Below are 23,864 nucleotides of genomic sequence, written 5' to 3'. Positions count from 1 at the left end.
TATAACAATGCCTGGGTCCCACTCAAGACCGATTAAATCAGGATCTCCTGGGCGGAGGCGTTCGCATTCATATTAAAAAAAAAAAAAAAACAAAAAACACCTCATAGGATGATTCAAATGTGTCTTCGGGTTTGAGAACTCTTGCAGACTGTGAGTACTTCAAGGTAAAGGACCAGGTCATGGGTGTCTTGATCCCCAGAACCCAACAGTCTGGTTCATAGGAGGTGCTTGACATGTTTAATGAGAGGATGAAAGCGGTTAGCAGAAGATGAAGATCAAGAATCCAGAAAGGAAAAGCGGGGAAGTATTATGCATTAGGAGAGAAAAAGGAATAAGGTGAGACTGAGGATTGGCAGAGAATCTTTAAGACGCCAGGGGCAAAGGAAGAACCTGGATGGGGCAGCATGATCGTGCAGTTAGAAGCAGAAGAAACAGTGCCTGCTTCAGAGAGAAATGAGGTGAAGAGGAGTCAACTCGTGAGTTTCTGCATGTGCCGTAACCATGGGCTCTCCGTGAGGCAAGCAGAGACAAGTGCCCAAAGGGAAGAGAAAGAACAGAATTGTGATTTGGGGCATCATTGAAACATGCGAAAGATTATGACAAGGAAGAGAAAACTCATGATTTAAAAATAAAATGGGAACACAAGAGAAACCAAGCTTGAGAAAGAGAGTGGAGTGAATTTGTAAATCATCCATATGCATGTTTGCCCAAAACGCTATTGTTTTAGCAGTGGGGAAAGAATTAGAGGTAAATAAAATATGCAAATGCATTTCATAATGAAAAATCCTGTGATAAACAACTGAGATAATCGTTATGAAGGCTCCCTGAGAAAATACATGTTCTAGAAATTCGAGGAGGCATGATGCGCATTCTAAGGTAGATGTGGCTCTCTGTGCTAAGAAAGTTGGCTCTCCAAGTGTCGGTCATGGGTCCACTATGCAAAGGCCCCAGGTCCCGTAGTTCAGTTTCAGAGAGCACTTGAGATGTCGGCTTTCCAGGGTTGGGTCTTGAAAGAGGGCTCACCTGGCATACACACTAGGTCCCTTGGGGCCATCTCAAGTTAGAAGAATTAGGTTTAAGTCTCTGGCTATCATCCCTAGAGCCAGAAGACAGAAAAGAATAAAATAAAGGAGAGTTAGAGGAGAGAAGGAAGATGTGTATCTAGCATCTACTGAGTTGCCTCTATATGCCAGGCACTGGGCATATGGCATTTCATTGAACCATCAAAATAACTCTGTGAGAGCCTTAGACTGGCCCAAGATCCTATGAGATGTTAGAGATGTTAGAGTTCTGTTTTCACGCCATACTCTTTCCCCTTCATCCTATCCAGAGCCATAAGCTGAACAATAATGACTAATGGAAAATCTCCAGTCTTCTCTGAGATTCAGTCATTCTACCTAAAGCCACTCAGAAATCCCAAATGCACCTTAAACTCTTCAAGTGCAAAGCAGATGGCTTCAACCTCCCCCCATCCCCAGCACCCCGCCAACCTCTTCCCCAAACTTGATCCTCTTCTGGTATTTCCTGTACCTGTGAACCCTTCGCCCCTTGTAGGCGTGCAAACTTGAAACACAGAAATCTTTCGTGACACCCTATTATCCCATACCCCTGTCCCATACCCCAAATCCTAGTTATTCTACTTCCTAAATCTCTCTCCAGTGTGTTCACTCCCCTGATTTTCCATCTCCTTCTCCCTGCCTAGACCAAGTTGCTCTCTGCTCTTGCCTTGTGTGATACAATTGCACTGGGTCTCTCCCTGCTACTTGGGCTCCCTCCAATGAGCTCTCCACGTAGAAGCCAAAAGGGCTTTTTCAAAGTACAAATCTAATTGTTTCTCTACCCCCACCCTACTCCAACCTCACCAGCTCTGAATAAACCATCTAAATGAACTCAGATTGTTCTTCAGATAAAGACCAAGAGCTTTCTCATGGCCTACAAGGTCTGGCATGATTTGACCTCCTGCCTCATTGTCACCTTTGTCTTCCTCCCTTTGTCACACTGGTCTTGTCTCACCTCTTGCCCTTCTGCCAAAGGACAAGTCTTGTGTCTCCACTCCTTCACATCTGAACTCCTGCTTATCCTTCAGATAGTAGATCCCTTTTTATGGAAGCTTTCCTTGGCATCTTGATAGACCAGTATCCCTAATAATCTTTCATAAGATTCTATTTCTCTTCTTAAAATACTTTAACGGGTAATTCTCCATTTATTTAAGCAATCATTTGTTTGCTATCTGTCTTCCCTCACTAGCCTATAATTCCATTAGGGCAGCAGTTATGTGGTTTATCTCGACACTTCGACATTATCTCCCGCACTTTGACAATGCTTAGAATGGGTGTCCCGTGGAATTTGCAAAAGGAAGGGAGGCAGGCGGGTGGGAAAGGGGGAGGGCTAGGGAGTGGCCGAGTCAGGATGCACAGCGGGGTCGGACTCCCTCCAGATCCCAGGATCATTCCTGGCAACAAGGAAGAGAGGAAAAAGGAAGGATGAGAGATTATAATATCTTCCCCCCCATCTGGTCCCAGATGAAGGGAGGCTGTTCTCACAGAGGGTACAGACCAGCCCCTGCACTGATCATTCCATCATCAATGGAATTTTATCGTTGGTCCTCCAGTGGTCTTTGTCATTTCCCTACCAGCCTCTGCCTACTTAAATGGAACTGTACGCCATAGACTGGCTCCAGGAGGCACCAAGAACCATTTGGGTTATACCTTCAATGGCTCTCCATTGTTCTCGGGATAAAGTCCTCACGTCTCAGCAAAATTTATGGGCCCTTCTTGGCTTTTTATGATTCTCTTTCCAGCCCCCTCTCCCACCACTGCTTCTTCTCATCTTAGATTTTGACCAAACATACCGTGTGCCTTCATATCCTGCCTTGCGACACATAGTTTACTTCCTTTGTTATTCCCACCCACCTGGCCACCCGACCACATCCTTCTAGTGCCTTCCTCTTCTCCATCTCTTTGATCCCTAACTATTCCCATCTTTAACCTTGGGCTGGGTTTGTGGTGGATAAAGGCAGGTTTGATTTCTTCCACTCTGTTTTTTTCTCTTTGTTTGGTTTTGTTTTTTTACCACTGCATCTAACCTGTGAATATTATTATTAATCATCCACCCATGGCACTCTGCTGCTTCAAACATTGCAATGATATTTATTTGATCTCTGGATGGGAGAGGATTTTCTAAGCATAAAAGCGATGGAAGAAATCACTAAGGGAAAGAAAATCAATCCATTTGACTACACCAAATTTAAAACTTCTGGACGTCAGAAGCCATTCTAAACAAAACTAAAAGGCAAACGACAAGGCTGGGGAAAATATATGCAATAAATATGACAAAGGGTTGTTATCCTCAATATATAAAGAGCTCATATAAGTCGATAAAAAAGTATTAAAATCCCAGGAGAAAAGTGGGCAAAAGACATGAATAAGTAAATAGCTAATAAACACATGAAAAATGTTTAACTTCACCAGTGGTCAGGGAAATGCAAATTAACACAACGCTGAGCCATTGTTCGCCTATCAAATTAGGACAACGTTAAAGGCTGGGGAAGGCTCAGAGATCATTTGGTAGCTTTCCAAGAAAAAATAAGAGCTCTTTCAACTTTCAATAAATCCCTACCACCTAGAGGAAAAATCCCGGGTCTAGTCCTTGCCTGGCTCTCCTGGCTCATCTCCCAACATGTTCTGCGCCCCCCCCACCGCCCCCCGCCACCCCATCTGACACCCGCAACAGTAATCTCCTGAGCACAGCAAGGAAATCCCGCTGCACACTGCCCTTCCTGGGTCCTCTGTCCCTCTCTCCCACCCACCCAATCTTCTCCCGGCTAACGCCTACTTCTTGACAATTCTGAGACATCGCCACCTTCGGGAAACTCATAAGCCGGGTTGGGTGCCCCTGTGCTGTGCTCTCATTACACACCTTCCTTACTTAGCACTTACCGCATGATATTGAAAATGACTCTTTATGGGTTTCGTTCCACCTTAGATTGTATGCGCCTCAAGAGAGGCATTATATTTTTATTCATTGCTGTATCGTGGAGATGCTCAACAGATGACTCTTGAACTAATCAATCATGTAATAAATTAATTATTCCATTTTGCCCCATAAATTTTTGCCACTACTCTGGTAAATGCACGCTTTACTTAAAACGGATCAAATTAAGTCATGTTGGATGGAGAGAGTACCTCACCCATGTCCCAGCCCTCATTTTAGTACCCATGTACTATCATCCTTTGGGTTGTAACCGATTAGTGAGCCATGAAATTAATTTATGGGTCACAACCGTCATTTTTTTAAGTGAAAAATATTAAAACTAGAATAAAATGGGATGACACTGGTATCTGTTACTCCCTTCCCATCATGGATTCCCCCGTCCATCCCCGCCATCCCCAGGCAGGCAAGAGTGTTTGGTTGAGGACGCAGGTGGGGAGTTAAACTTCCTGCTCTGATTCTTCCTAACTCCAGGAAAGCTACTGATCTCCCTAGGCTGTGGTTTCCTTATCTGTAAAACAGGAATGATAAAAACACAGATGGGCTGAAACAGCAAGGACCCAGTTATGCCACAAATTCTTAAAACTCTGCTAATCAGCTTTTCTGACATAGAGATAGCATCAGTATCCGCCAGAAGCCTCCAGCATTTTCTGTTCTGATGCCTAGCCCCTCTTCCTCCTTCCTAACCAGTTGTCCATCCTGCTTCGACCATGATTGAGTCACAAGCCCCTCAGACTCAGGGGGGAAACAGGTATTCAGTGGCATCAGGCAAACTTATGGGCCCTGGAGCCTAACGTCATAGGGCATGAAGTAAATGACTCTTTTGAAATTGCAAATCTGACCTAGTCACTCCCCTGCTTAAAGCCTTTCTATGGTCCTGATTATGCTCAGATAAGGCTCTGGCTCCTCAATATGATCTATAGGGTCCTCCATGATCTGACACCCTGTCCATCCCACACTCCAGCCTCCGCAGTCACCTGCCTTTCTCAAATCAGCCATGCTGCCCTGGCCCTTTTCTGTGTTGTCCAGTCTGCCCGGAACACCTCTCAGTCCCCTGACAGTCTCGACAGGGGCAACTGTTCCCCCCCTCCGGGTCTCTTTCCTGACCCCCCCACCCCACTGCTCTGCACCCTCCATCACTACATTGCCCCAGCTGAGGTTCAGTCCACTGCTCATTTGTCCCTCTTGCTTCCTAAGGACGGGGATGGTGCCTTCTGTTCACAGCCCCAGCACCTAGCACACTTCCCCCCAGAGTGAGCAAACAGGACATGCTTGTGGGAGGGAATGGATGAGAAGGGGGGTGGAGGATAGAGGGACGAAAGGAAGAAATAGATGGAAAGTCTTCATTTGACACCTTCCCAAGATGTCCCAGGTCATAAAGCAATGCAGGGGCTTGGGGATGTAAGTCATTTCTAAAGATCAGGCTCATGTGGGTACACAGAGAATAGTCTCCGGAGAGAAGGAACTACGGAATGAGGCAGGTCAGGGTGAGCACCCGGGTGAGCTGGATGCCAGGAACACGTGCTCCATCTGGAAGATTTCACAAGCTGGAGGAGGCTCCCTGGGCCATGCTCTGGAGGAATGTGAGCTTGAACAATCAACCCTGGGAACACTGATAAGAGGCCAAGAGTTCTGACTGTTTTCATGTGAACATACTTGGGGTAGGGCAGGGACAGGGCTGGGCCACTCTCCCTATCACAGTGGTGATTCCAGAACTTTGGCCACTCAGTTCCAGAGCTTATGAACAGAGACCTCTGCTTGGGTAGAGCTATGGTAACTGAAGTGCTACCTCTGGGTCAACTGCCTCAGGGCAAGGGGGAGGCAGGGCTCTGGGGAGAGACGCATTAATACTGGCTAATGAGTACCGGGCACGCAACCAGGCATTTCACATACACCACTTCATTTGATTGAAATACCAACCCAGTGAGGTAGGAAGCAGCCTTGATTTTATAGATAAGAAAGCTAAGGACCAGAGAAGTTAAGTAACTTGTCCAAGCTTACACAGTAGATGACAGGGCCCAAATTTGAACCTAATTCTGTTTGATTTCAGAGATTTTATTCTTTTCACACTCCGTTCCTCTCCTTAATTCCTTCTTCATTCAGAATTTGAGTCAGGGTAGGAGGGAGTGCATGTCATGGAAGATCTACCACCATAAACAAAGATGCTAGTGAACTAGGGACCTGGGATGTGTCCATCCTCTGGGAAACCACACCTGGCTGGATCCCCCGTGCTCACCAACCAGACTCTCTATAGAGGAGGAGGGTAACTTCAGCCAACTCCCAAAGGAGCCAAGAGAAGTAGGGCTGCCTCCCTCCCCCTCCAGACGGTTCTTCTACCTCAACCAGCACCTGCCTTGTCCAGAGACCTCTTATTTGTCCAGCACTGGAGACAAAAGAAAAACTACAAAGCAGCAGAATCAGAGATCCTACAGTCTAGGAGACGCTTCCCGGTGTTCGGCAACCTCTCCCTGCAGCAACCCCAAGGCTGGGGGAAGGTGCCGGGACTCGCCGGGGCTCACAGAAGGGAGGTGACTCCGGACGTGGCTCCAGGGATGCTAGGAAACTTCATCCCCACCCTCCAGGTCTGGTGGAGGGTATTTAAGATGCCAACCTGCAGCTGCCTCTCTGGCTTAGGGCTCTGACACGGGTTAAAAGGCAGGGGCATTTATAACTGTGGCAACCATCGAAACCTTAATAGAAAGTCGTTTCTAACCTGGTTAGGAATGCAGATTTTGAAAGAAAGGGGAAAAACATAAAAACAGAAGGATTGTGGATGACTCTTTGTGGAGGCCACAAATGGAAAAGTCCAAGTGGCCTTGTGGACATTTCCTATTCACAGCCTACCAGCAGGATGAGAAAATTTGAGACACTTAGCACGTGTTCAGAGCTGATGGGAACAGACGATCTAATAAGGCGCCCCTGTCATCAGGAATCCATCCATCAGTCCAGTGCTAGCTCACTCCAGCTTTCTGCTCCTGACTCCATTTCCCTGGTGGGAATGGTATACATCGTGCCGGTCAGAAGCATCCCGCTTTCCAGGAGAGAACGGACTGTGCCCAATAACAGTGACAAATGAGGCCCCGATTTTGGACTTGGGAATATGGGTTCCTGGGTCTCTAGAATCAGACCGACACATCTGCTGACAAGTCAGGGCAGAGAAAATGAAGTGGGACCAGACATGGCTATCAGAACTTGCTAAGCAGCACAGCATATGAACCAAAGCAGCCCCCAAGCCGGGGCCCTCTCCCGAGAGCAAGGTTGGCTCTGAGATCCTAGGAGGAAGCAAAGTACGGCAGTCTCTCCTATATGCTTATGACGGCAATCATGCAATTTGGATGTACATCTGGATTATGCCGTTGTGATTCTGGGTCCCACAGAGATCTCCAGTCATAAAAATGCCCCTCATCTTTCAATACTTGCAGAAAAAACAAATCTCAAAAGCAAAGGGAACACATCCTTCATGGATGTCATTGCTCATGTGGAAACTACCTTATGGGGGTACTTCTGCCCCAACTCTGAAGGGTCTTTCAATATCTCTTTTTGGGTCATACATACAAGGTATCCTCAGGATCCTTAGGCTCTCTTCTTCCAACCTCAGTTCTCAAATGCGTCCCACCACACCCCATGCATTTGAATTTGACTCAATAACCACTCACTCGACAGAAATCTCAGTGTAAGTTTACTGTCCTCCTAGTGGTAGCTATGTAGAATTGCAGGCACAGGGACAAAAAGGGAAGGGGTTCACTTTCAAAGCCAAACCTGGTAAGGGGATGGGGGGACCCAGATGCCTCGGGGACCAGGCAGATACTACAAATAAATGAACCAGACCGGGCGAGGGAGCACCAGCCCTGTGGAAAGAAGTAACTCCTACTGAGTTCCAGCTGATTGTCTTCTGAAAATGCATGTCAGAGTTGCCTTAGCTTCGGATTGTCTACGAGAGGCCAGAGACTCTGATTTTAACGTGTAACCTTGTGATTTTTATACGCTGGTTCAATTTTCCTGAAAACACTAGGTGAACTAAATAAAGCAGACGCTCCGCCAGTTTCTCAAGCTCTTCTGCACAGAGGGGACTTGTTGTTTCCCGTAACTGCGGTGTTGGACTGCCACTCACCAGCCACCACTGGCAATTGCACCCGAGGCCACCAGCTACGCACACACAGCTCCAGAGCCTTGGAGAACACCTAAAACTACGGGGGGGCAAGGGGAGGGGAATGGAAGGCTCCGAGGATCCGAGGAGCCAGCCGGGGACGGCAGCAGGCACTAAATGGCCGACTGCTCCTGCAGGAAACCTTCAGGGCCTGGAAGGCCTTTGTCTGTCTCAGAAGCCAAGGCTGCTTCTCGAAGGACTTCCAAGTGTTCCTCAGCGGCTGACAGTGACTGGTCAATCCAATCCAGGCCCCCGGTCAGGTGGCAGGCATTCCTGGTCACCAGCACCAGATGACTGACCGACAGGAGCAGGGCAGTTGTCCTAGAAAAAGCAACAGGACCGGTTTCCCCGGGAAAGGAGGAATTTTGCACCAAAGCCCACATGGACAGACTCTAATCTGGTGTTTTCCAAACTGGAGGCCCTTCGCCGGAGGGCTGGGGAGTAATTAAAATATGGCTCCACGCTCAAATAAATCTGGGAATGGCTGGCTTCAGCGAGGTTTAACCGAAGCCTTCTCTGGGCCTTACACGTGCATGATAAAGCTCTCAAGAAAGAATACGACGTGCCGTGGCTCGCCAACTTATTTAAGACCGGGGAGCCTATTTTCTGCAGCACACCTATGAGCATCCCCCAGATGAGTGTTTTGTGGGACAGCTCGGATCTAGTCAACTGGATGAACACATCCCCAACTGCTGCCCATTTAAAGACAAGAAGGCTAGACATATCCCTGCCTGGGGCACCCCTTGTGGATTTTGAATCAGTAAGGCCCCGGGCTGGTTTACACCACTCTAAAAACAAAATTTAATTGAAAACCAAATTGAGGGGGAGTGGGTTTTATTTTTTCCCCAGTATTGGAAGATTCCCCATAGAATATCATTTATACGGTGAGCGTGCATGATGCATTTGGGAACCTATCACACAGTACCAGCCCATGGACACAGCGGTGCAGCAATAAGAGTGGGACAGAATACGGTGAGCGTGCATGATGCATTTGGGAACCTATCACACAGTACCAGCCCATGGACACAGCGGGGCAGCAATAAGAGTGGGACAGAATACGGTGAGCATGCATGATGCATTTGGGAACCTATCACACAGTACCAGCCCATGGACACAGCGGGGCAGCAATAAGAGTGGGACAGAAAAGCCAACCGGAGCAGTGTGAGCTAGGGTCTCTCTGACAACCATCACACACAGCAGCTCTAGGAAATGGTCATATACATCCGAGAGACAAAAGAATCTGGTTTCTTTTAATGGGTTTGCATCTGGAAGAGGAACGTAATTTCAAAAGCCTAAGGGTGCTCGGTGTACTAGGGGAGGATCGTGAGAGGGGAGGGGTCCCGGGTATGTCCTGTGGAAGGTGAGCACAGCTTGAGTTGACCGGGCCCCTGCCTTCCCCTTGCCCTGCTTACCACCTGCCCCACCCACAGACTGGGCAGCCCTCACAGCTGGGGTGTGTGCTTCCGGGGTCCAAGGAGCAGAGGCAGACACTGGGGAAAGTAAGAGGGAGGGAAGGTGCAGATAGGACTTAGCGCGGCCAGATGTTTTAGTGTAAAAATTCAAAATCTAAGACTGGCTCTCCCCAAATCCAGGTTTCAGGGAGAGCACGGGCCTCTCTCACCATTCACACTGCAATGAACGGTGCCCAAAGCCCAGGTAGCTCTGGGAGCCCAGCCAAACAGCCCTCTCCACAGCAACCCAAACAGCGAACCTCACAGATGTGATAAAATGGGAAGCTTCCAGCACGAGAAGCCGAATGGCCCCTCCACCACTCTCACCGGGCATCCAGGAGCTTGGGGTCCAACGGAGGGTACATCGATCTCACCACATCGTCCACTCTGTGCGGAGGCAAAACGTTTTCAGAACTTCACTTTCCTTCTGTCTTTTTCTCCTTCCTCCCTTCATCCCTCTTCTTGTCCCAATTCTCTCCTGATCTTCGAGCCCCCACCTTTGGTGATCCCTTCTCTAACGGCTTTTGCATTCTCAGACAGACTTAAACAGAAAGACTTCTGGTTCAGTTGAGAGAATACTTTGTTTTCTGGTTTCAAGGCCCCAGAGTTTAAAAAGTGTAAGTTCACACATCTGCAATGATGTTCGAGATATGCTGCTAAATTAAAGAGGCAAGCTGCGGAACACTATATAAAGTTTGACCGATCCGCTTGCGTGAAAATGAGTAAACAAAAGCTAAGGCACGCAAGAGTTGGGTAGAGTGCAGGAACACTCCCCATTCACTAGTGTCACCTCCAGGGATTAGGATGGACTGGAATTAGGGGTTCCTTCACTTTCCAGATACTCTATCTCTACAGTGTTTTAACTTTTATAAGTATTATTACTATTGTGTTTTTTAAAATGGTGGAACATAGTTATACAGAACACTAAAAAAACCCTACAAGCTTAATTTGGGTTCAAACTGCTTCATTGGATTCCTTTTCCATTATGGTACAATTTCGTGGTTAATTTTTTTTTAAACCAAGTTCAGAAAGGAACTACTATTCATTCTGATTTGCAGGGTTCAAGATTTTCATCCAAATCCTTGCTCCTGGACCGCTTGATAGTCAGGAAGAAAGAATAATGATGCATTGTTTGATTGTGAAAAGCACTTGAAAATAGATGCTCTCCAGCGTTCTTATCTCGGGGCTGGTGAGGACATGCAGAGGAACGTGGGCTGCTGTCTTCACGGCCCCTTTCTCTGTAGTGCCCTGAAGCTGAAGCCACTGGCCTCGGAACTCACATGCTATCAACACGTTATGTGAAATAAATGGAGCAAGAAAAACAATGGGGACAAAAAAAACGGCCAGAAGTAGAAAGACGTGTAAAGGCAAAAAGATAAAGCAAGGACACGGATTGAATTATGGCACGGAGCATTCCAGAAGTAGTCCAAGGGGCTCGTAGGAGGGGCCAGAGTGCACCGGGTTAGGTGTGCCCTCTGAGCCACGCCACACCCTCCCTCTGGCACCAGGGCTAATCCTCACGGGAAGCACAATGAAGGTCGGCAGAGACGAGCAGTGCAGAGTCTCCACCAACAATGGGTGGCCAGTGGAATGCCTGGTCCTTGCCCAGAGCCTGGGCTGGATGGCCTTCTGGCCAGGCTGAGGCAAGTCCTATAGCTACACCCACCCGGGCCCGCTCCATAGAAAGCCAACAACTGTTCTGGGCGGAGTCCCTCCCCTGGATTCTCTCCCTCCCACTTTCTCAACTCACTGAACGCCCTGGACAGAGTTCAAGTGCACCAACTCGCATATTCCTTCAGAGGGCTGGTTCCTGGTGATCTACCCGAGGCCATGCAACCAGGAAACCTAGAGCCCCTGGAACTCACAGCGAGGCCACCATTCCCACCAGGGGTGTGGAGGCACCCCACTGACTGAGAAAACAGCCCGCGCAGGGATAACGCCCGACTCAGGCACAACCACATACCGGCCACCAGGTGGCAGCACAAACTCAGTACCACCCTTCTCCCTAAGAAAAGGGCTTTCTATTTCTCCACGAAGTCAAGCCCAAATGAGGGGGTGTAGTTGTTGATTGCCTCCCACATGGGATTTTGCAGACAGCCTGGAATTTGGGAGATCTGAATGAAGTATGGCTTCACCTCCCCTACCCCCCAGCCACCAGGTCCTGGAGGCTACTGGCTGGGCCATGGCTAGGACAGTGGGTGACAGGGCGGTAGCAAGGAGTGGGTCCCCGAAACTAGTCCCCAATTACAAATAGGGCCGGGGCGGGGCATAGCCAGCAGGTCACTGCATAGAGGGGTGTGGACACCAGTGGGAAATGTGCCTACTGGCCCGGAGCTTGGGAAGGAGGGAAGCAGGCAGCCCCAGCTGGTATGAGGCTAAGGGAGAGGAAGCCACCACAGTGCGATCTGCAGAATGGACTAGAAGCGTCGGCACTAGTCGCATGCTAGAATTCCCCAAAAAGCCGACTGGAGGGGGCCTGCGGGAGGTGGGGGGAACCTTATGAGACCACCCTGGCTTGGTCTCTCAGTATCTAAACCCTCCTGGATGTTCTGTAAATGTCTGGGACACGAGTAACTGAAGCTGTCTATGTGGTTTCTTCAAGGAGCCTGGCCCACCTGCCACCTCAGCTTCTGACCCCTCCCTCCCCCTCCCTCACAACCCCTCCCCCCGCCCAGTGGCGTGTGGGAACCTCAAGGCCCACCAGCTCACCTGGGGCTGATCCGCTTGGCCACCACGATGATGTCACCAACACTGGCTGAGGTCTTCATCTTGGCCCCGGAGCCCATTGTCATGGCAACAAGTTTTTCTGTCAGAGTGTGACAAATCTAACACAGCCGGGAGGAGAAAGGTGATGAGGGGTGCCTCGGCCCCCCAAGGGCGTCTGCCACTCCCACAAACAAATATGGCTCCTGCCGTGGGTTCCATCCCCCACCCCGGGGCCCCTAACCTAGTGGGCAAGTTGAAGTCAAAAGCACACAGAGACAAGCGGAGGAAGAGGCAAAAGCAGAGAACAAGGCCCGGTGAGGATGGAGGGGTGGGAACCTCAGAGCAGGGTCAGCGTTTCGGCTTAGAGGAGTCTAAGCTGAAATAATCTGTCTAAGAAAAATCATGTGCTCTAATTTCACCTTCTCGTTTCAGGGGAAAAGCCTACTTTCTCTTTCTATTCCTTCACCTCATGGTTTAGTCTTCCAGAAGGCTAAATCTCTCCAGCAGGGCACCCTCAGAAACACCCTCTGGACAAAGGGCAACTGTTCCCTTGAAGCACATCCTCCAAAAGCGGCGGCACTCAGTTCAACAATTTTCTAGGGTGATACTTAGCATGTTTGTCAACAGGACGATGGGGAAAGGATCTTCGAAAAAAAGCGGGGAAAACGCAAAACTATGGCATGAGGCCTTTGTCATCATCCGTCAACAGTGCTGGCCAACCCAAGAGCTTTGTTTCCTCCCTTGCACACCTCGATGTTAGAACCTCGAGGCGCTTCTGTCCCTGGCAAGTAGCTTCCATGACCTGCCTCATACTCGGGGCTGGAAAGGAGGGCAGAAAGAAGGCCAAGAGTCCACCCAGGAGAGAGCCTAGGCCACAGGGACCCAAGAGCACGTGGCCAAGCTAAAGGGACGTCAGATCCCAGGGCCTCTCCTCTGATGGGAGACTCTCAGGATGGGCCATTGATTCCAATCCAGTTAGGACTCCCTTCCTGCTGACTTATCCCCCACCTCAGCTGTCACCTCCTTCTCTAATAGGCCCTCACAGGGACAAAACCCAGTGCCAGGACCCATCCTAGCTGGGAGACGGGAGTGGAATACAGAATCATTGCTTACTTGCTAGACCTATGTATCTGTAACCGTATCTACACCCAAAGAGCTTCTTGGAATTAAATACTCCTGGACTTGATGACAACAATTTCCTACTAGGCACTCCTCTGACCCCCAAGAGAGACAGCTAAAGGAGAGGTGGGATGAAAGACTTTTTTAGCTTATTTATTTATTTATTTGTAGGCTCCATGCCCAGCCTGGAGCCCAACGCCAGGCTTGAACTCACACCCCTGATATCAAGACCTGAGCTGAGATCTAGAGTCAGACGCTCAACTGACTGAGCCACCCAGGCGCCCCAAAAGGCTTTTTCATATGTTGTACTGAATGACACTGAAGAAACAATAAAGCTGTCTTTTTTGGAAATGTTGAATAATTACTGGACAAAAAGATAAATGTGTGGTTTCCCAAGTTGCTGAGATGAAGAACACAACAATATCTGCAATTGGCCAAATACTTCACTATTATTGTTATTCTATGAGGCAAGAATTGAAAAACAAATGCTAAAACTATAGAAATTACCCCAAACTATAAAACCTAGCCAAAATGCAAATTGGATGCAATTTTCCACCCAATCGTGGAGGCGGCAAGAATTAGGAAAAAAACAATCTGCCTTCAAGTACTCATGGTTTGGATTTTTCAACACTGATTGTCCCATTCGGCAGACTACTGTCCCAGCAAGAAAGGGCCAGTGAGGGACTTTCTAGTAACTGGAGAAGTCCAGACACGGAACTCAACTCGCTGAGCAAAGGGCCGAGCTCTCTGTTAATGAAAGTGCCCAGGGAGGGGGTGAGGAGCCCCGCTCCCCGTCGGCAGCCACACAGACTTCCCCAATGGGTGAAAATGTGGCTAATGACCACCTACACAGTCACTGTATTAGGAGGACCACGTAAGACAAAACCTTTGAAAGGATGTGAGAGCGCTAAAGTGTTAACAGACCATCCAGGAGGGAGTAGAAACAGTAGAAATTCCAAGTGTCAGGCATGTTTTTAAAAAGCCTCTTGCATGGTTCAGTGCCCTTCCTAGAAAGATCCCTTTCAACAGTCTGTGCACGGGGGTGCTTTGATGACCCCCCCCCTTATGTCATGGGAAATCAAAAGTATTACCTTCAAGATGGCAATGCAATGGGACATGAGACCCCTGGGGAGACAAGAAGAATCTGTCAGTGCTTCTCTATCGAGGCCTCCCCGGCTCCCGCCACCAACTCTGCCCCCCACCTAGCTCTGACACACCTGGACACCACCCAAAGCAGGAATGCCTCCAGGTTCAACTGAACAATTCCATGAGCTAAATGAGGAGGCACCTTCTTTCCTTCCCTTTCCCCCGCCCACGTCCAGCTGCCTCTTCCAGGTAGCGCTCACTTGTCAAGTTATGCTTTCTGAGCTTCTGACGCTGTTCCCTCCAGACCAGGTGTCCTTCCCCTTATCCTCAGCCTGGTGATGACCTCATCTTTCAAAACCCAGGTCAAAAGGCACCCATTTTGTGGTAGCCTTCACGAGAGCCCGCTCCACCTCCACATCCCAGACAGCTCTAGAGATCACCAACGCTGTGTGCCCACGGCACTGTGCGCAGGGACCCGCTCTCACTTCGGAGATACTGTAGTGAGTAGAATTCTGTCTCTCCCACCGGTTTAATAACTGCAGTAACTGCCCCAGTGTCCCACACATAATGCCCCCCCCCACATCTGCCCAGTGAATGATAAGGGTTCGGAGCAGCATACAATTCTCAACATGTAGAGGCTCCTGCTGGATAGAGGGACCCCAGAGGGATCCTGAAGACAAAGGCTTCATCCCTGGAGCCTGCGTACCAAATTCACGGGCACCCCAGGGATAACCCAGGCACAGCAGGGTGACCTTGTAACGAGTTTTGCCGGACATCTGCTGGCCCCGGTGTTTAGGTCTACAAAATGGGGGCCGGGGGCGGGGGGGACAGACACTGTCATATCTGATTCCCCACCCCCCCACCCCATGCTGGGGGCAATGAGCAGCAAGTGGCCCAGTGCTCCCAGATGCCCAGTAGTGCTTGGCAAAGGAAGCCAGAAAAGAGCACCCAGAATCCCCATGTGCCATCCTCAGGGGAGTGTAGCAAACAAACGGTCCCTAAGGCCTTACGAGGCATCTTCAATCCAGTCTTCGTTCTCCAGGATGGCCTCGATGTGGGGGTTGGTGATGACCACATCGTCCAGTTCTAGCTCAGACGGCTCCGACTGGGTCTCCATGGCGCCAATGAGGTCCACAATGGGCCTGGAAGGAAAAAAGCCCAGGAGAGTGGTTTCAGGATGGGTGGCTGTTGCTGACCCTCTCCTCACTGAGACCCATGTACCCCCCAGCAGGATGTATAGAAAGTTAGTAAGTTAAAGCGCTGACCTCATGTCCTGGATCCAAACCTAACCCTAGTGGGACTGCAAGTGTGGGCAGGACACATGGCTAGAGGTGAGTCAAGGAGGCAGGCGGGGGTGCAAAGAAGAAGAGTGAAGCAGACTGAGATGAACCACTAAGAGAAAGAGCAGAACCACAGCCAAAAATACAGAAATGTATTAGACAAGGCTGTTCCTTCTGCACAAAATAACATCCTTTTTAAACTTATTTTCCTCCTGGGGAGCCTGGGTGCCTGAGTCAGTTAAGCGTCCGACTCTTGATCTCAGCTCAGGTCTTGATCTCAGGGTCGTGAGTTCAAGCCCTGCGTTGGGGCCCATGCCCAGCTTAAAAACAAAAACAAAAACAAAAACAAAAAAACGTATTTTCCCTTCAAGCCTACCTGATACTGAGAAGCTGAAGTTCCTGTTACCCAAACCTACCTGGTCTGCAGAATCATTCTCGGGAAGGACTGGAAGGACGTTGGTCTGCATAACCCCACCCCCTCCTCATTCTACAGGAGAAGTGGCAGAAGTGACAGCACCCACTTTACAACAAGGTTCTTTACAACATGAGACGCTGCAGCCTTCCGTTCAATAGCAGAGCTTTCCTGGGTCATATAAACGGGCATTTACAAATTATTCACTACTTGACACAGACGCTGATAGGATTCAGTAGAAGGGTAAGAGAAACTAAGGGTTAGTTGTCATGGTCCCTTAGGGGTCTACCAATTAAAACATCCCTAAACGGAAAATAGGATCTCGCTCATAAAATCTATTGCACACAAAATGCATTATGAAGAAATCTGCGCAAAGAAGGAGACCGTCCCATGCTGGGATTTCACAAGACTGAGCATCTGCTGCTTCCCCGTGTGGCTGGAGTGCAGGCATGGGGTTTCTGTTCCTATGCGTTTGGTTGGATTGTGCTAGGTGAACACGTAAAGGGAATCTCTCCTTAGCTCAGTGACAGAGTCAGACGAGGCTCAGGACATCGCTAAAGCTCCAAGGTCTCTCTTGGAAAGGAAGCCTTCAAGTACCATTTTAGAGACAAAAAGCTGAACTCAAGCGGCCCAGTGCCAAACTTCTTGGGCTGCTCTCTCGTCCGGTTGCTGGAGCCCCTGGCGGAGCCCACCTCTGCTCCCTGCCCGCCCCAGGCCCACTCACTTGGAATCGTAGTGCTGCAACAGGTCTCGAGGCCGGCAATAACGCTGCCTGCACACCATCACCAAGGCTGCAAACGAGGCCAGGAAGATGGTGGCCAGCACGCCTATCGCAACAATCACCACAGTCTCCATGCTGCTGCGGGGCTCCCTCTGTCCCCGTCACATCCCCAGCGTGGGCTAAATCTTAGAAGACACAAGGGCAGAGGAGGCCTTCGTAAAGAAGCAGCAAAAGAGAGTGGGGCAGTGGGGGGGGGCGTCTTACCTGCTGGGGGTGCATAGAGAGCCAGGTTCCCCCACGTCACCTGCAGAGACCAAGTTACCTGCTGGGGGCGGGGGGCAGAGAGAGCCAGGTTCCCCCAAGTCACCTGCAGAGACCAAGTTACCTGCTGGGGGCGGGGGGCAGAGAGAGCCTGGTTCCCCCAAGTCACCTGCAGAGACCTGAGGGCCTGAATAGAATCAAGATGGATTTTATGTCCTGCCCCAAATTTGCCTTTTGTTTAATTAAGAGTTTGCCACCTGCCAGACCAGGATGGCCTTTTAAATCTGGACAAAAGGACACATTTTAACTGGCATTATTGTTTCACATCTCCACCAAGTACATGAAAGAATATCCTCCTAAGAAGGGGAGGATGTCATTTACTGAGAATCTCCTCTGTGCCAGGCACTTTGTGTGTTAACCCTGAAGTAGGTATTAATAGCCCCATTTTACCGTTGAGAAAACTGAGGTTCGGGGCGGTTAAGTAATTTGTCCAAGTTTCTGTAGTCAGAAAGTAGAAACCCATCCACTTAGAGTGAGATGGGCATTCACCTCCCTTTTCCTTTCTAAGGAGGGAAGAAGATTCTAAAAATTCCGGAAAGGGATTTGACTGTCATTTTCAGTGTTGGAAACCTACAACTGGTGTTAAAGTGTTCTTTGCCTACTGCCTGTTTTCACTCAGGAGGTTCTTCCACACCTACTTTAGACTCCGGCTGAGGAACAAGGGCACCTCAGAGAAGTATGTATTCGTTGCAGGATCCTACTTCTGTGCCTTTGAGCAAGTTTCTTCCCCTGTCTGGGCTTTAATTTCTCCACCTGCAAAAGAGGGGCTTTGATCTAGGAGTCCAGGACGATGGACTTACTCTATACTACATGTCTCTGAGGGTCCAAATGTTCCCGGTTGTCATTCAATAAGTATTTATTGGTCATCTACTAGGCACCAAGCACTAGGCAGGATTCTGAAGAGTGGAGATAAATAAGACATGGACCTCAAACCTTGAGGAGGGAGAAAGAGGTGGGCAGGAGGACAAATGTTTGCTGTTCACTTGTCAACCTCTTCCCCAGCTCCTCAAATCCCTGTGTCTATGCCATATGGCAGGGTACACAGACAAGAGATAACTGTACTTGCATGACATTTTTCTGGGCAAGTCTTCTTCACAGGCAGGTGGCGTTTGAGCTGGGTTTTGAAGGATGAGTAGGAGTTTGCCAGGTGGCGAGCATGCCAACTTGGTTGGCTCAAAGTGCCAAGGAGGCCTTTCTCAAAGGTTCCACAGAGCAGCTGGTCTACCACCTCAAACTCACTTGCTCGGGAGGGTAAGAAGGCTAGGGTCGGTCTCTTTCATTTCTGTATCTCCCGTGGGGGGGTTGGGGAAGGCAGGAGGTAATTCTCAGGGTCTGCCTCAATTTCTCCAGACGTGTGTTCCTCTACACCGTCCCTCCTAAAGGGCTACCTGCTTTAGCCCTTTTTCTTTCCTCCTCTCATTTCTGTGTCTCTGTCTCTGTGTCTCTCCATTTTCCTCTCCAGACATCTTACCCCCTCCCCCTGCGCCACGGCCTCCAAGACCACCCGCTTTGTTTCCTCTCTTCCTGCGGGCATTTGAGTGTGTTTCTCTGAGGCTGACGAGCTTTCTCTGAGTTTTTGCTGCCTTACTCCGGGATTTGTCTGTATGAGTCTTTGTGTGTTTTTCTTCTCTGTGTGTTTCAGGATGACTTTTTGTCTCTTCCTCTTTGTGTAAGCTTCGGTAGGTCTCGGTTTCTTGGGTGGGTGTGTGTGTGTGTGTGTGTGTGCGCGCGCGCGCGCGTCCCACCCTCCTCTCCTCCATGGGGTTCTAAATCCACCAGGATAAAATAGCCCCAAGCCAAGCCTCAAGCCCCTACCTCCTCCCCACTGCCCGGCCACCCAAAACAGCCGCCCGGACACCCAGGTCGGAGGAAGGGACCCCCACCCGGCACGGCGCAGGGCTCGCAGGGCTCCCAGGCGCGCAGCTCCAACTTTGCCCAACTTGTGGGCGGCCCGGCTGCGCCGCGAGGGCTCCGCGGCCCCAACAAAGGGGCGGCCGGCCCGGGGCCCCCTCCTCCCCAGGCGTCAGCCCCAATCTCCGGGCGCCGCCCCTCGGCCCCCGGCGCGCCCGGACCCCCCGGCTCCCGCGGCACCGGGGCGCGGCGAGGCCCACCCACCTCAGGCCGCGGCCTCAGGACGCATCCCCGGGGGCGCTCCGGCCGCTCGGCCCCGCCGATGGCAAAGTCCGGGCGCGGGACTCGCGGGCGGCTCCTGCGAGCGGGGCATGCCGGGAAGGAGCTGGGCTGTCCGAAGGAATCAAGATAAAGTCCCCGGGCGCCAACCCGCTGATGGGTGGGGGGGCGGCGGCCGCCGCATCCAAATCCCCCGCTGCCAGGCGCCGCCGTCCCCGCCGGGCCCGGGGGGGCAGGCCGGGGGTTGGGGCGGAGGGAGGCCCTCACTCATCCACCCAGCAGGCTCTCCCCGAGCCCAGGCCATACAGAGGCAGGCCGCCCGGTCCTCGCCTCTCCCCCCCCCCCCCCCCCGACCCCTGCCGGCTGGCCATCCGGTGGGGCTGCGGAGACCAAGCGGATTCCACAGTGGGCTGGGTCAGGAAGCCAGTCTGATCTTATACACCGTGGTTTAAATCCTAGCTCTGCCCCTCACTAGCTGCGGACAACTTATTTCATTTCTTTGTGCCTTGGTTTCCTCATCTGTAAAGTGGGGCCGCCACTTGTAGGCATGCTCAAACTGCCTGGCCCAGGGTAAATGCGAGTCAGTGAGAGCTCTCATTACAGCCTCACCCACACTGGGCACACAGCAGGCCCACCCCAAACAGTTGCTGTGCCAGGGACAAGCATAGAAATACAGGACGCTGGCTGGCTGGCTGTCCTGCCCCTTCTGTCTGCACTCTACTCTAGGGACCCAAGGGAACCCACATTATTCCTTCACAGCCCCCACTCTGCAAACAGCCATCCCTTGGCCATCCCTCAGGGGTAAAGATGCCCACCCCAAGAGGTACAGGATGCCTTGAAGGATGGAGGTCCACACAGGCTCTGGAAACAGGCTGGGGCTTTTGGGGCAGACTCTTTTTTCCAGAGTCCAGTGACCCAGGAGGATGCTCTAAAAGGAGGCATGAGCTCTAGATGGTCATTCCCCTTAGCCTTCAAACTCCTAGCCCTGTAAGGAAGAGACAGGATCCGAGTGAGGTCAACTAGAGCCTAGGGCTTAAGGCAGAGACCCAATCAACCAATCTGACGTCAGTACCGGGGACAAGTACCAGAGGATGCACACTAGGTCCTGGGCAACTTAATGCAGACTCTGCAAACTGGTCACCCCTAAGCCTCATGCAGCCCACAGAGGTGGGTTTTTTTTTTTTTCTGACTTACAGTTAAAAAAAAAAAACATTTTTTTTTAAATTTTAAAAAATCAAGAATTTCACTTATACCTACAGATGTCCAGCTTCTCTGGGAAATTCATAAGATCTCTCAAAATGCAACCCACATTCATTTGGGAGTAACGATAAGTAGGAGAGGGGCGGCCGCTGTCCCCAGGCATGCTCTCCTGGCCCACCACCTTCCCCACTGCATAGCATGCCTGCACATGCATTCACAGCTCACCTGTTTTGTTGAGAGCCTGGCTGAGTGAGCAGCTGTGGTTTCCCACTACTGGCACTTAGGGACGGGAAGGCTGAGGGGTGATTTTGCTACCCTCTAAAGTGCTTTCGTGGAGAAGCCATATCGGGGAGCCAGAATTCCTGTCCCCTTCTGAACTAAGGAGAAGGGGCTAGGGGTCTGGGACTCAGAGGGAAGGAATGTAATTCACAGGGCAATTAGAATCAGAGATGTTTGGTGATTAGATGTTTGCCTGGCCTTAAAGATGGATCAATCAGATAAAAATTTATCTTTGTGGGGTGCCTGGGTGGTGCGGTTAAGTGTCCGGCTCTTGTTTTGTTTTTTGTTTTTGTTTTTTAAGATTTTATTTACTTATTTGACAGAGAGAGAGAGATACAAGTAGGCAGATAGGCAGGCAGGCAGAGGGAGAGGAAGAAGCAGGCTCCCCATGGAGCAGGGAGCCCAATGAGGGGTTCAATCCCAGGACCCTGGGATCATGACCAGAGCCGAAGGCAGTCGCTTAACCAACTGAGCCACCCAGGCGCCCCCGACTCTTGTTTTGGCTCAGGTCATGATCTCAGGGTCATGGGATCAAGCCCTGCATCGGGTTCCATGCTCAGCATGGAGTCTGCTTGAGATTCTTTCTCCCTCACCCACTTCCCACTCCCCCCCACCCCCTAGCTCATGCTCTCTCTCCCTCTAAAATAAATAAATAGTTTTTAAAAATTATCTTTACTAACAACCCTTATTCTGGAGAGACCCTCCAATTTAGATTCTTATGTGTAGTTAAGGGAGGGACAAAAGTTTCTCTTGAGCGCACAGGGTCTCAATTGCCTTCAGCTCAAAATAATCCACATGCCAAAGTGGCACATTGTGGGGGGAGGGGCCTGCCCAAACCCCTTCAGCTCTATCCGTTTAAGGAAAATGGGCTTACAGCAAAGCAGCAACCATCCGAATGGGTGACTGGGGACAGTAAGTGTTTCCATTTCTTGAATATACTCTGAGAAGAATTGAGTGCTATTTTTGTCTTGGGTGGTTTAGACATTTGGTGGCCTTGAGGTAAGAAGCTAAACTACATGATAAAGAGATATAGATAGATAGATAGGTAGATAGATGATAGATAGATAGATATAACAGAATATTACTCAGTCATAAAAAAGAATGAAATCTTACCATTTGCAACAGTATGGAGGGCATAATGCTAAGTGAAATAAGTCAGTCAGAGAAAGACAAATATATGATTTCATGCATAGGTGGAATTTAAGAAACAACAAAAATGAACAAAGAAAAAAAGAGACAAACCATAAAACAGACTCTTAAATACAGAGAACAAATTGACAGTTACCAGAGGAGAGTATGTGGTGACCCAACCAGGTGGAGGCTGGCTGCGTGGGAATCTGAGGCAGAACAAAGGAGACAGAAGTTTATTGAGTAATACAAGGGAGCTGAGCAGGACAGCGAGGGAGAGACCATCTGCCAGGGGGCAGCGTTGAGGACTGTAGTTAAGGGGGAACGTGAGGAGGTATGGGAATGAATGGTATTTTCCTTTTTTGGTATCTGTGTGCAGGTATAAGTACCCCTTTGGTATGCTAGGGCTTATGGCTATTTTTTTTTAATTTATTTATTTATTTGAGGGAGGGAGGCAGAGGGAGAGAATCTTCAAACAGACTCCCTGCTGAGCATGGAGCCCAACTCAGGGCTTAATCCCATGACCTTGAGATCATGACCAGAACCAAAACTAGGAGTGGAACGTTTAACCAACCGAGCCACCCCGGCACCCTAGGCTTATGGCTATTTTGAAGTGGGTCTCCTAACGGACCTGTCTGTGCTCGGCCCAGTGGTCACTGTGGCCCTTCTACCTCACTCAGCTTCCAGTGCTCACGTCGGTTGCCTAAAAGCAACTTCTAAAGGGAAGTGGGTGGGGGCATGGGTGAAATAGGTGATGGGGATTAAGAGTACACGTGTCATGATGAGCACTGAGTATTATATGGAATTGTTGAATCACTATATTGCACACTTGGAATATATGTTTATTATACTGGAATTTAAAAAAATGAAGAAGAAGAAGGAAAATAAGAAGCTAAACCACATGATCTCTTGTGGCCTCTTTCAGGTGTCGGGGAGAAAGAAATTTTCCTCTGTTCAGAATTCTTCTAGCTGGAGTAAGAATTAAATTTACACAAGACAAATTAACAGGAGAAAATCGAATTTACTTTCCTGTGCCTGGGGAATCCACACAGACATGAAGTTCCAAAGACAGGCAACACGATGTACAGGTGTCATTTTCATGTGTATGTCTTCGTGAGAAGGGTTGGGGTCTGGGGATGCAAAATGAAGGAAGGCCATCAGCCTGAAAGTGAGAGGAGATGCTTGGAACACAGAAATCGCCCTGTTTCGCAGACCAGTTTCTTAGGTAAAAAGAAATCTGTTAATAGCTCTCTTCCTGGTACAGACTCTCCTTTCCGATGTAAATTTAGACAGTTGAGGGGGAGGTAAAGAACTTTTCTGAATCTGCTGGGTTTGGATTGCTTCTAACTCAAAATAATCTTCATGCCAAAGTGGCCCGTCTTGGGGTGGCCTGCTCTAGGCCTTGACACAGGTCTAGGATTTTATGACTCTTGTAGGAGAAATATAAAAGAAAACATTAACCTTGGGGAGTTTGTAACACAAGTAGGAAAGAGTGAAGAGGAGTAGAATTTGTCATCCCAAAATATGCCTCTTTGGCATAAGGATTAATTTAGGCTGATTATTTTTAAGTAATAGACACAGGAGAAGCTCTGAAAACCGACTAAAATCGCCCTTTTGTAAAAGAAACATACATTTTTAAGGGAAATCTCCATTTGTTTTGGGGGTTTTGTTGTTGTTTTGTTTTGTTTTTTGGCTGGGGACAATATACTTTATTGACAATACATGACGAGGTAGGGCTCCCCAAGTCCCTCCCCTTCTTCAGGGGGTCTGGGATGGAAACTGTGTAGAGGTCAGGAGATTCTCAGTGTGTCAGGGGAGGAGTTGGGGCAAAGAATCCCCAGCAGGGTCTCTCTCTTCCTCTTGCTCTCCCTGGGGCTGGTGGTCCAAGGAGCTC

The 23,864-nt window shown here is 49.7% G+C and overlaps 1 protein-coding gene across 2 annotated transcripts; it reads right to left on the bottom strand.

Moving 5' to 3' along the window:
- Positions 1-7,652: 7,652 nt before the first annotated feature.
- Positions 7,653-19,488, bottom strand: TMEM98 (transmembrane protein 98). Of its 2 annotated transcripts, XM_073879419.1 has the most exons (8): positions 19,349-19,484; positions 17,872-17,986; positions 16,916-17,097; positions 15,510-15,641; positions 14,505-14,538; positions 12,298-12,413; positions 9,916-9,975; positions 7,653-8,458 (listed from the first exon to the last, which is right to left on the bottom strand). In XM_073879419.1, the coding sequence occupies exons 3-8, from the start codon at positions 17,044-17,046 to the stop codon at positions 8,251-8,253; spliced, it is 681 nt and encodes a 226-aa protein (XP_073735520.1). In that variant the 5' UTR covers positions 17,047-17,097; positions 17,872-17,986; positions 19,349-19,484; the 3' UTR covers positions 7,653-8,250. The 2 variants fall into 2 exon arrangements, with proteins under 2 accessions (XP_073735520.1, XP_025707197.1); XM_025851412.2 differs by lacking the exon at positions 17,872-17,986 and having other exon boundaries at positions 19,349-19,488.
- Positions 19,489-23,864: the final 4,376 nt, after the last annotated feature.

This window comes from Callorhinus ursinus, unplaced genomic scaffold, assembly GCF_003265705.2.
Source record: "Callorhinus ursinus isolate GAN/ISIS: 27379988/994484 unplaced genomic scaffold, GSC_fseal_2.0 scaffold34, whole genome shotgun sequence".
Classification (NCBI taxonomy): domain Eukaryota; kingdom Metazoa; phylum Chordata; class Mammalia; order Carnivora; family Otariidae; genus Callorhinus; species Callorhinus ursinus.
This window is presented reverse-complemented; position numbering and strand designations above follow the sequence as displayed.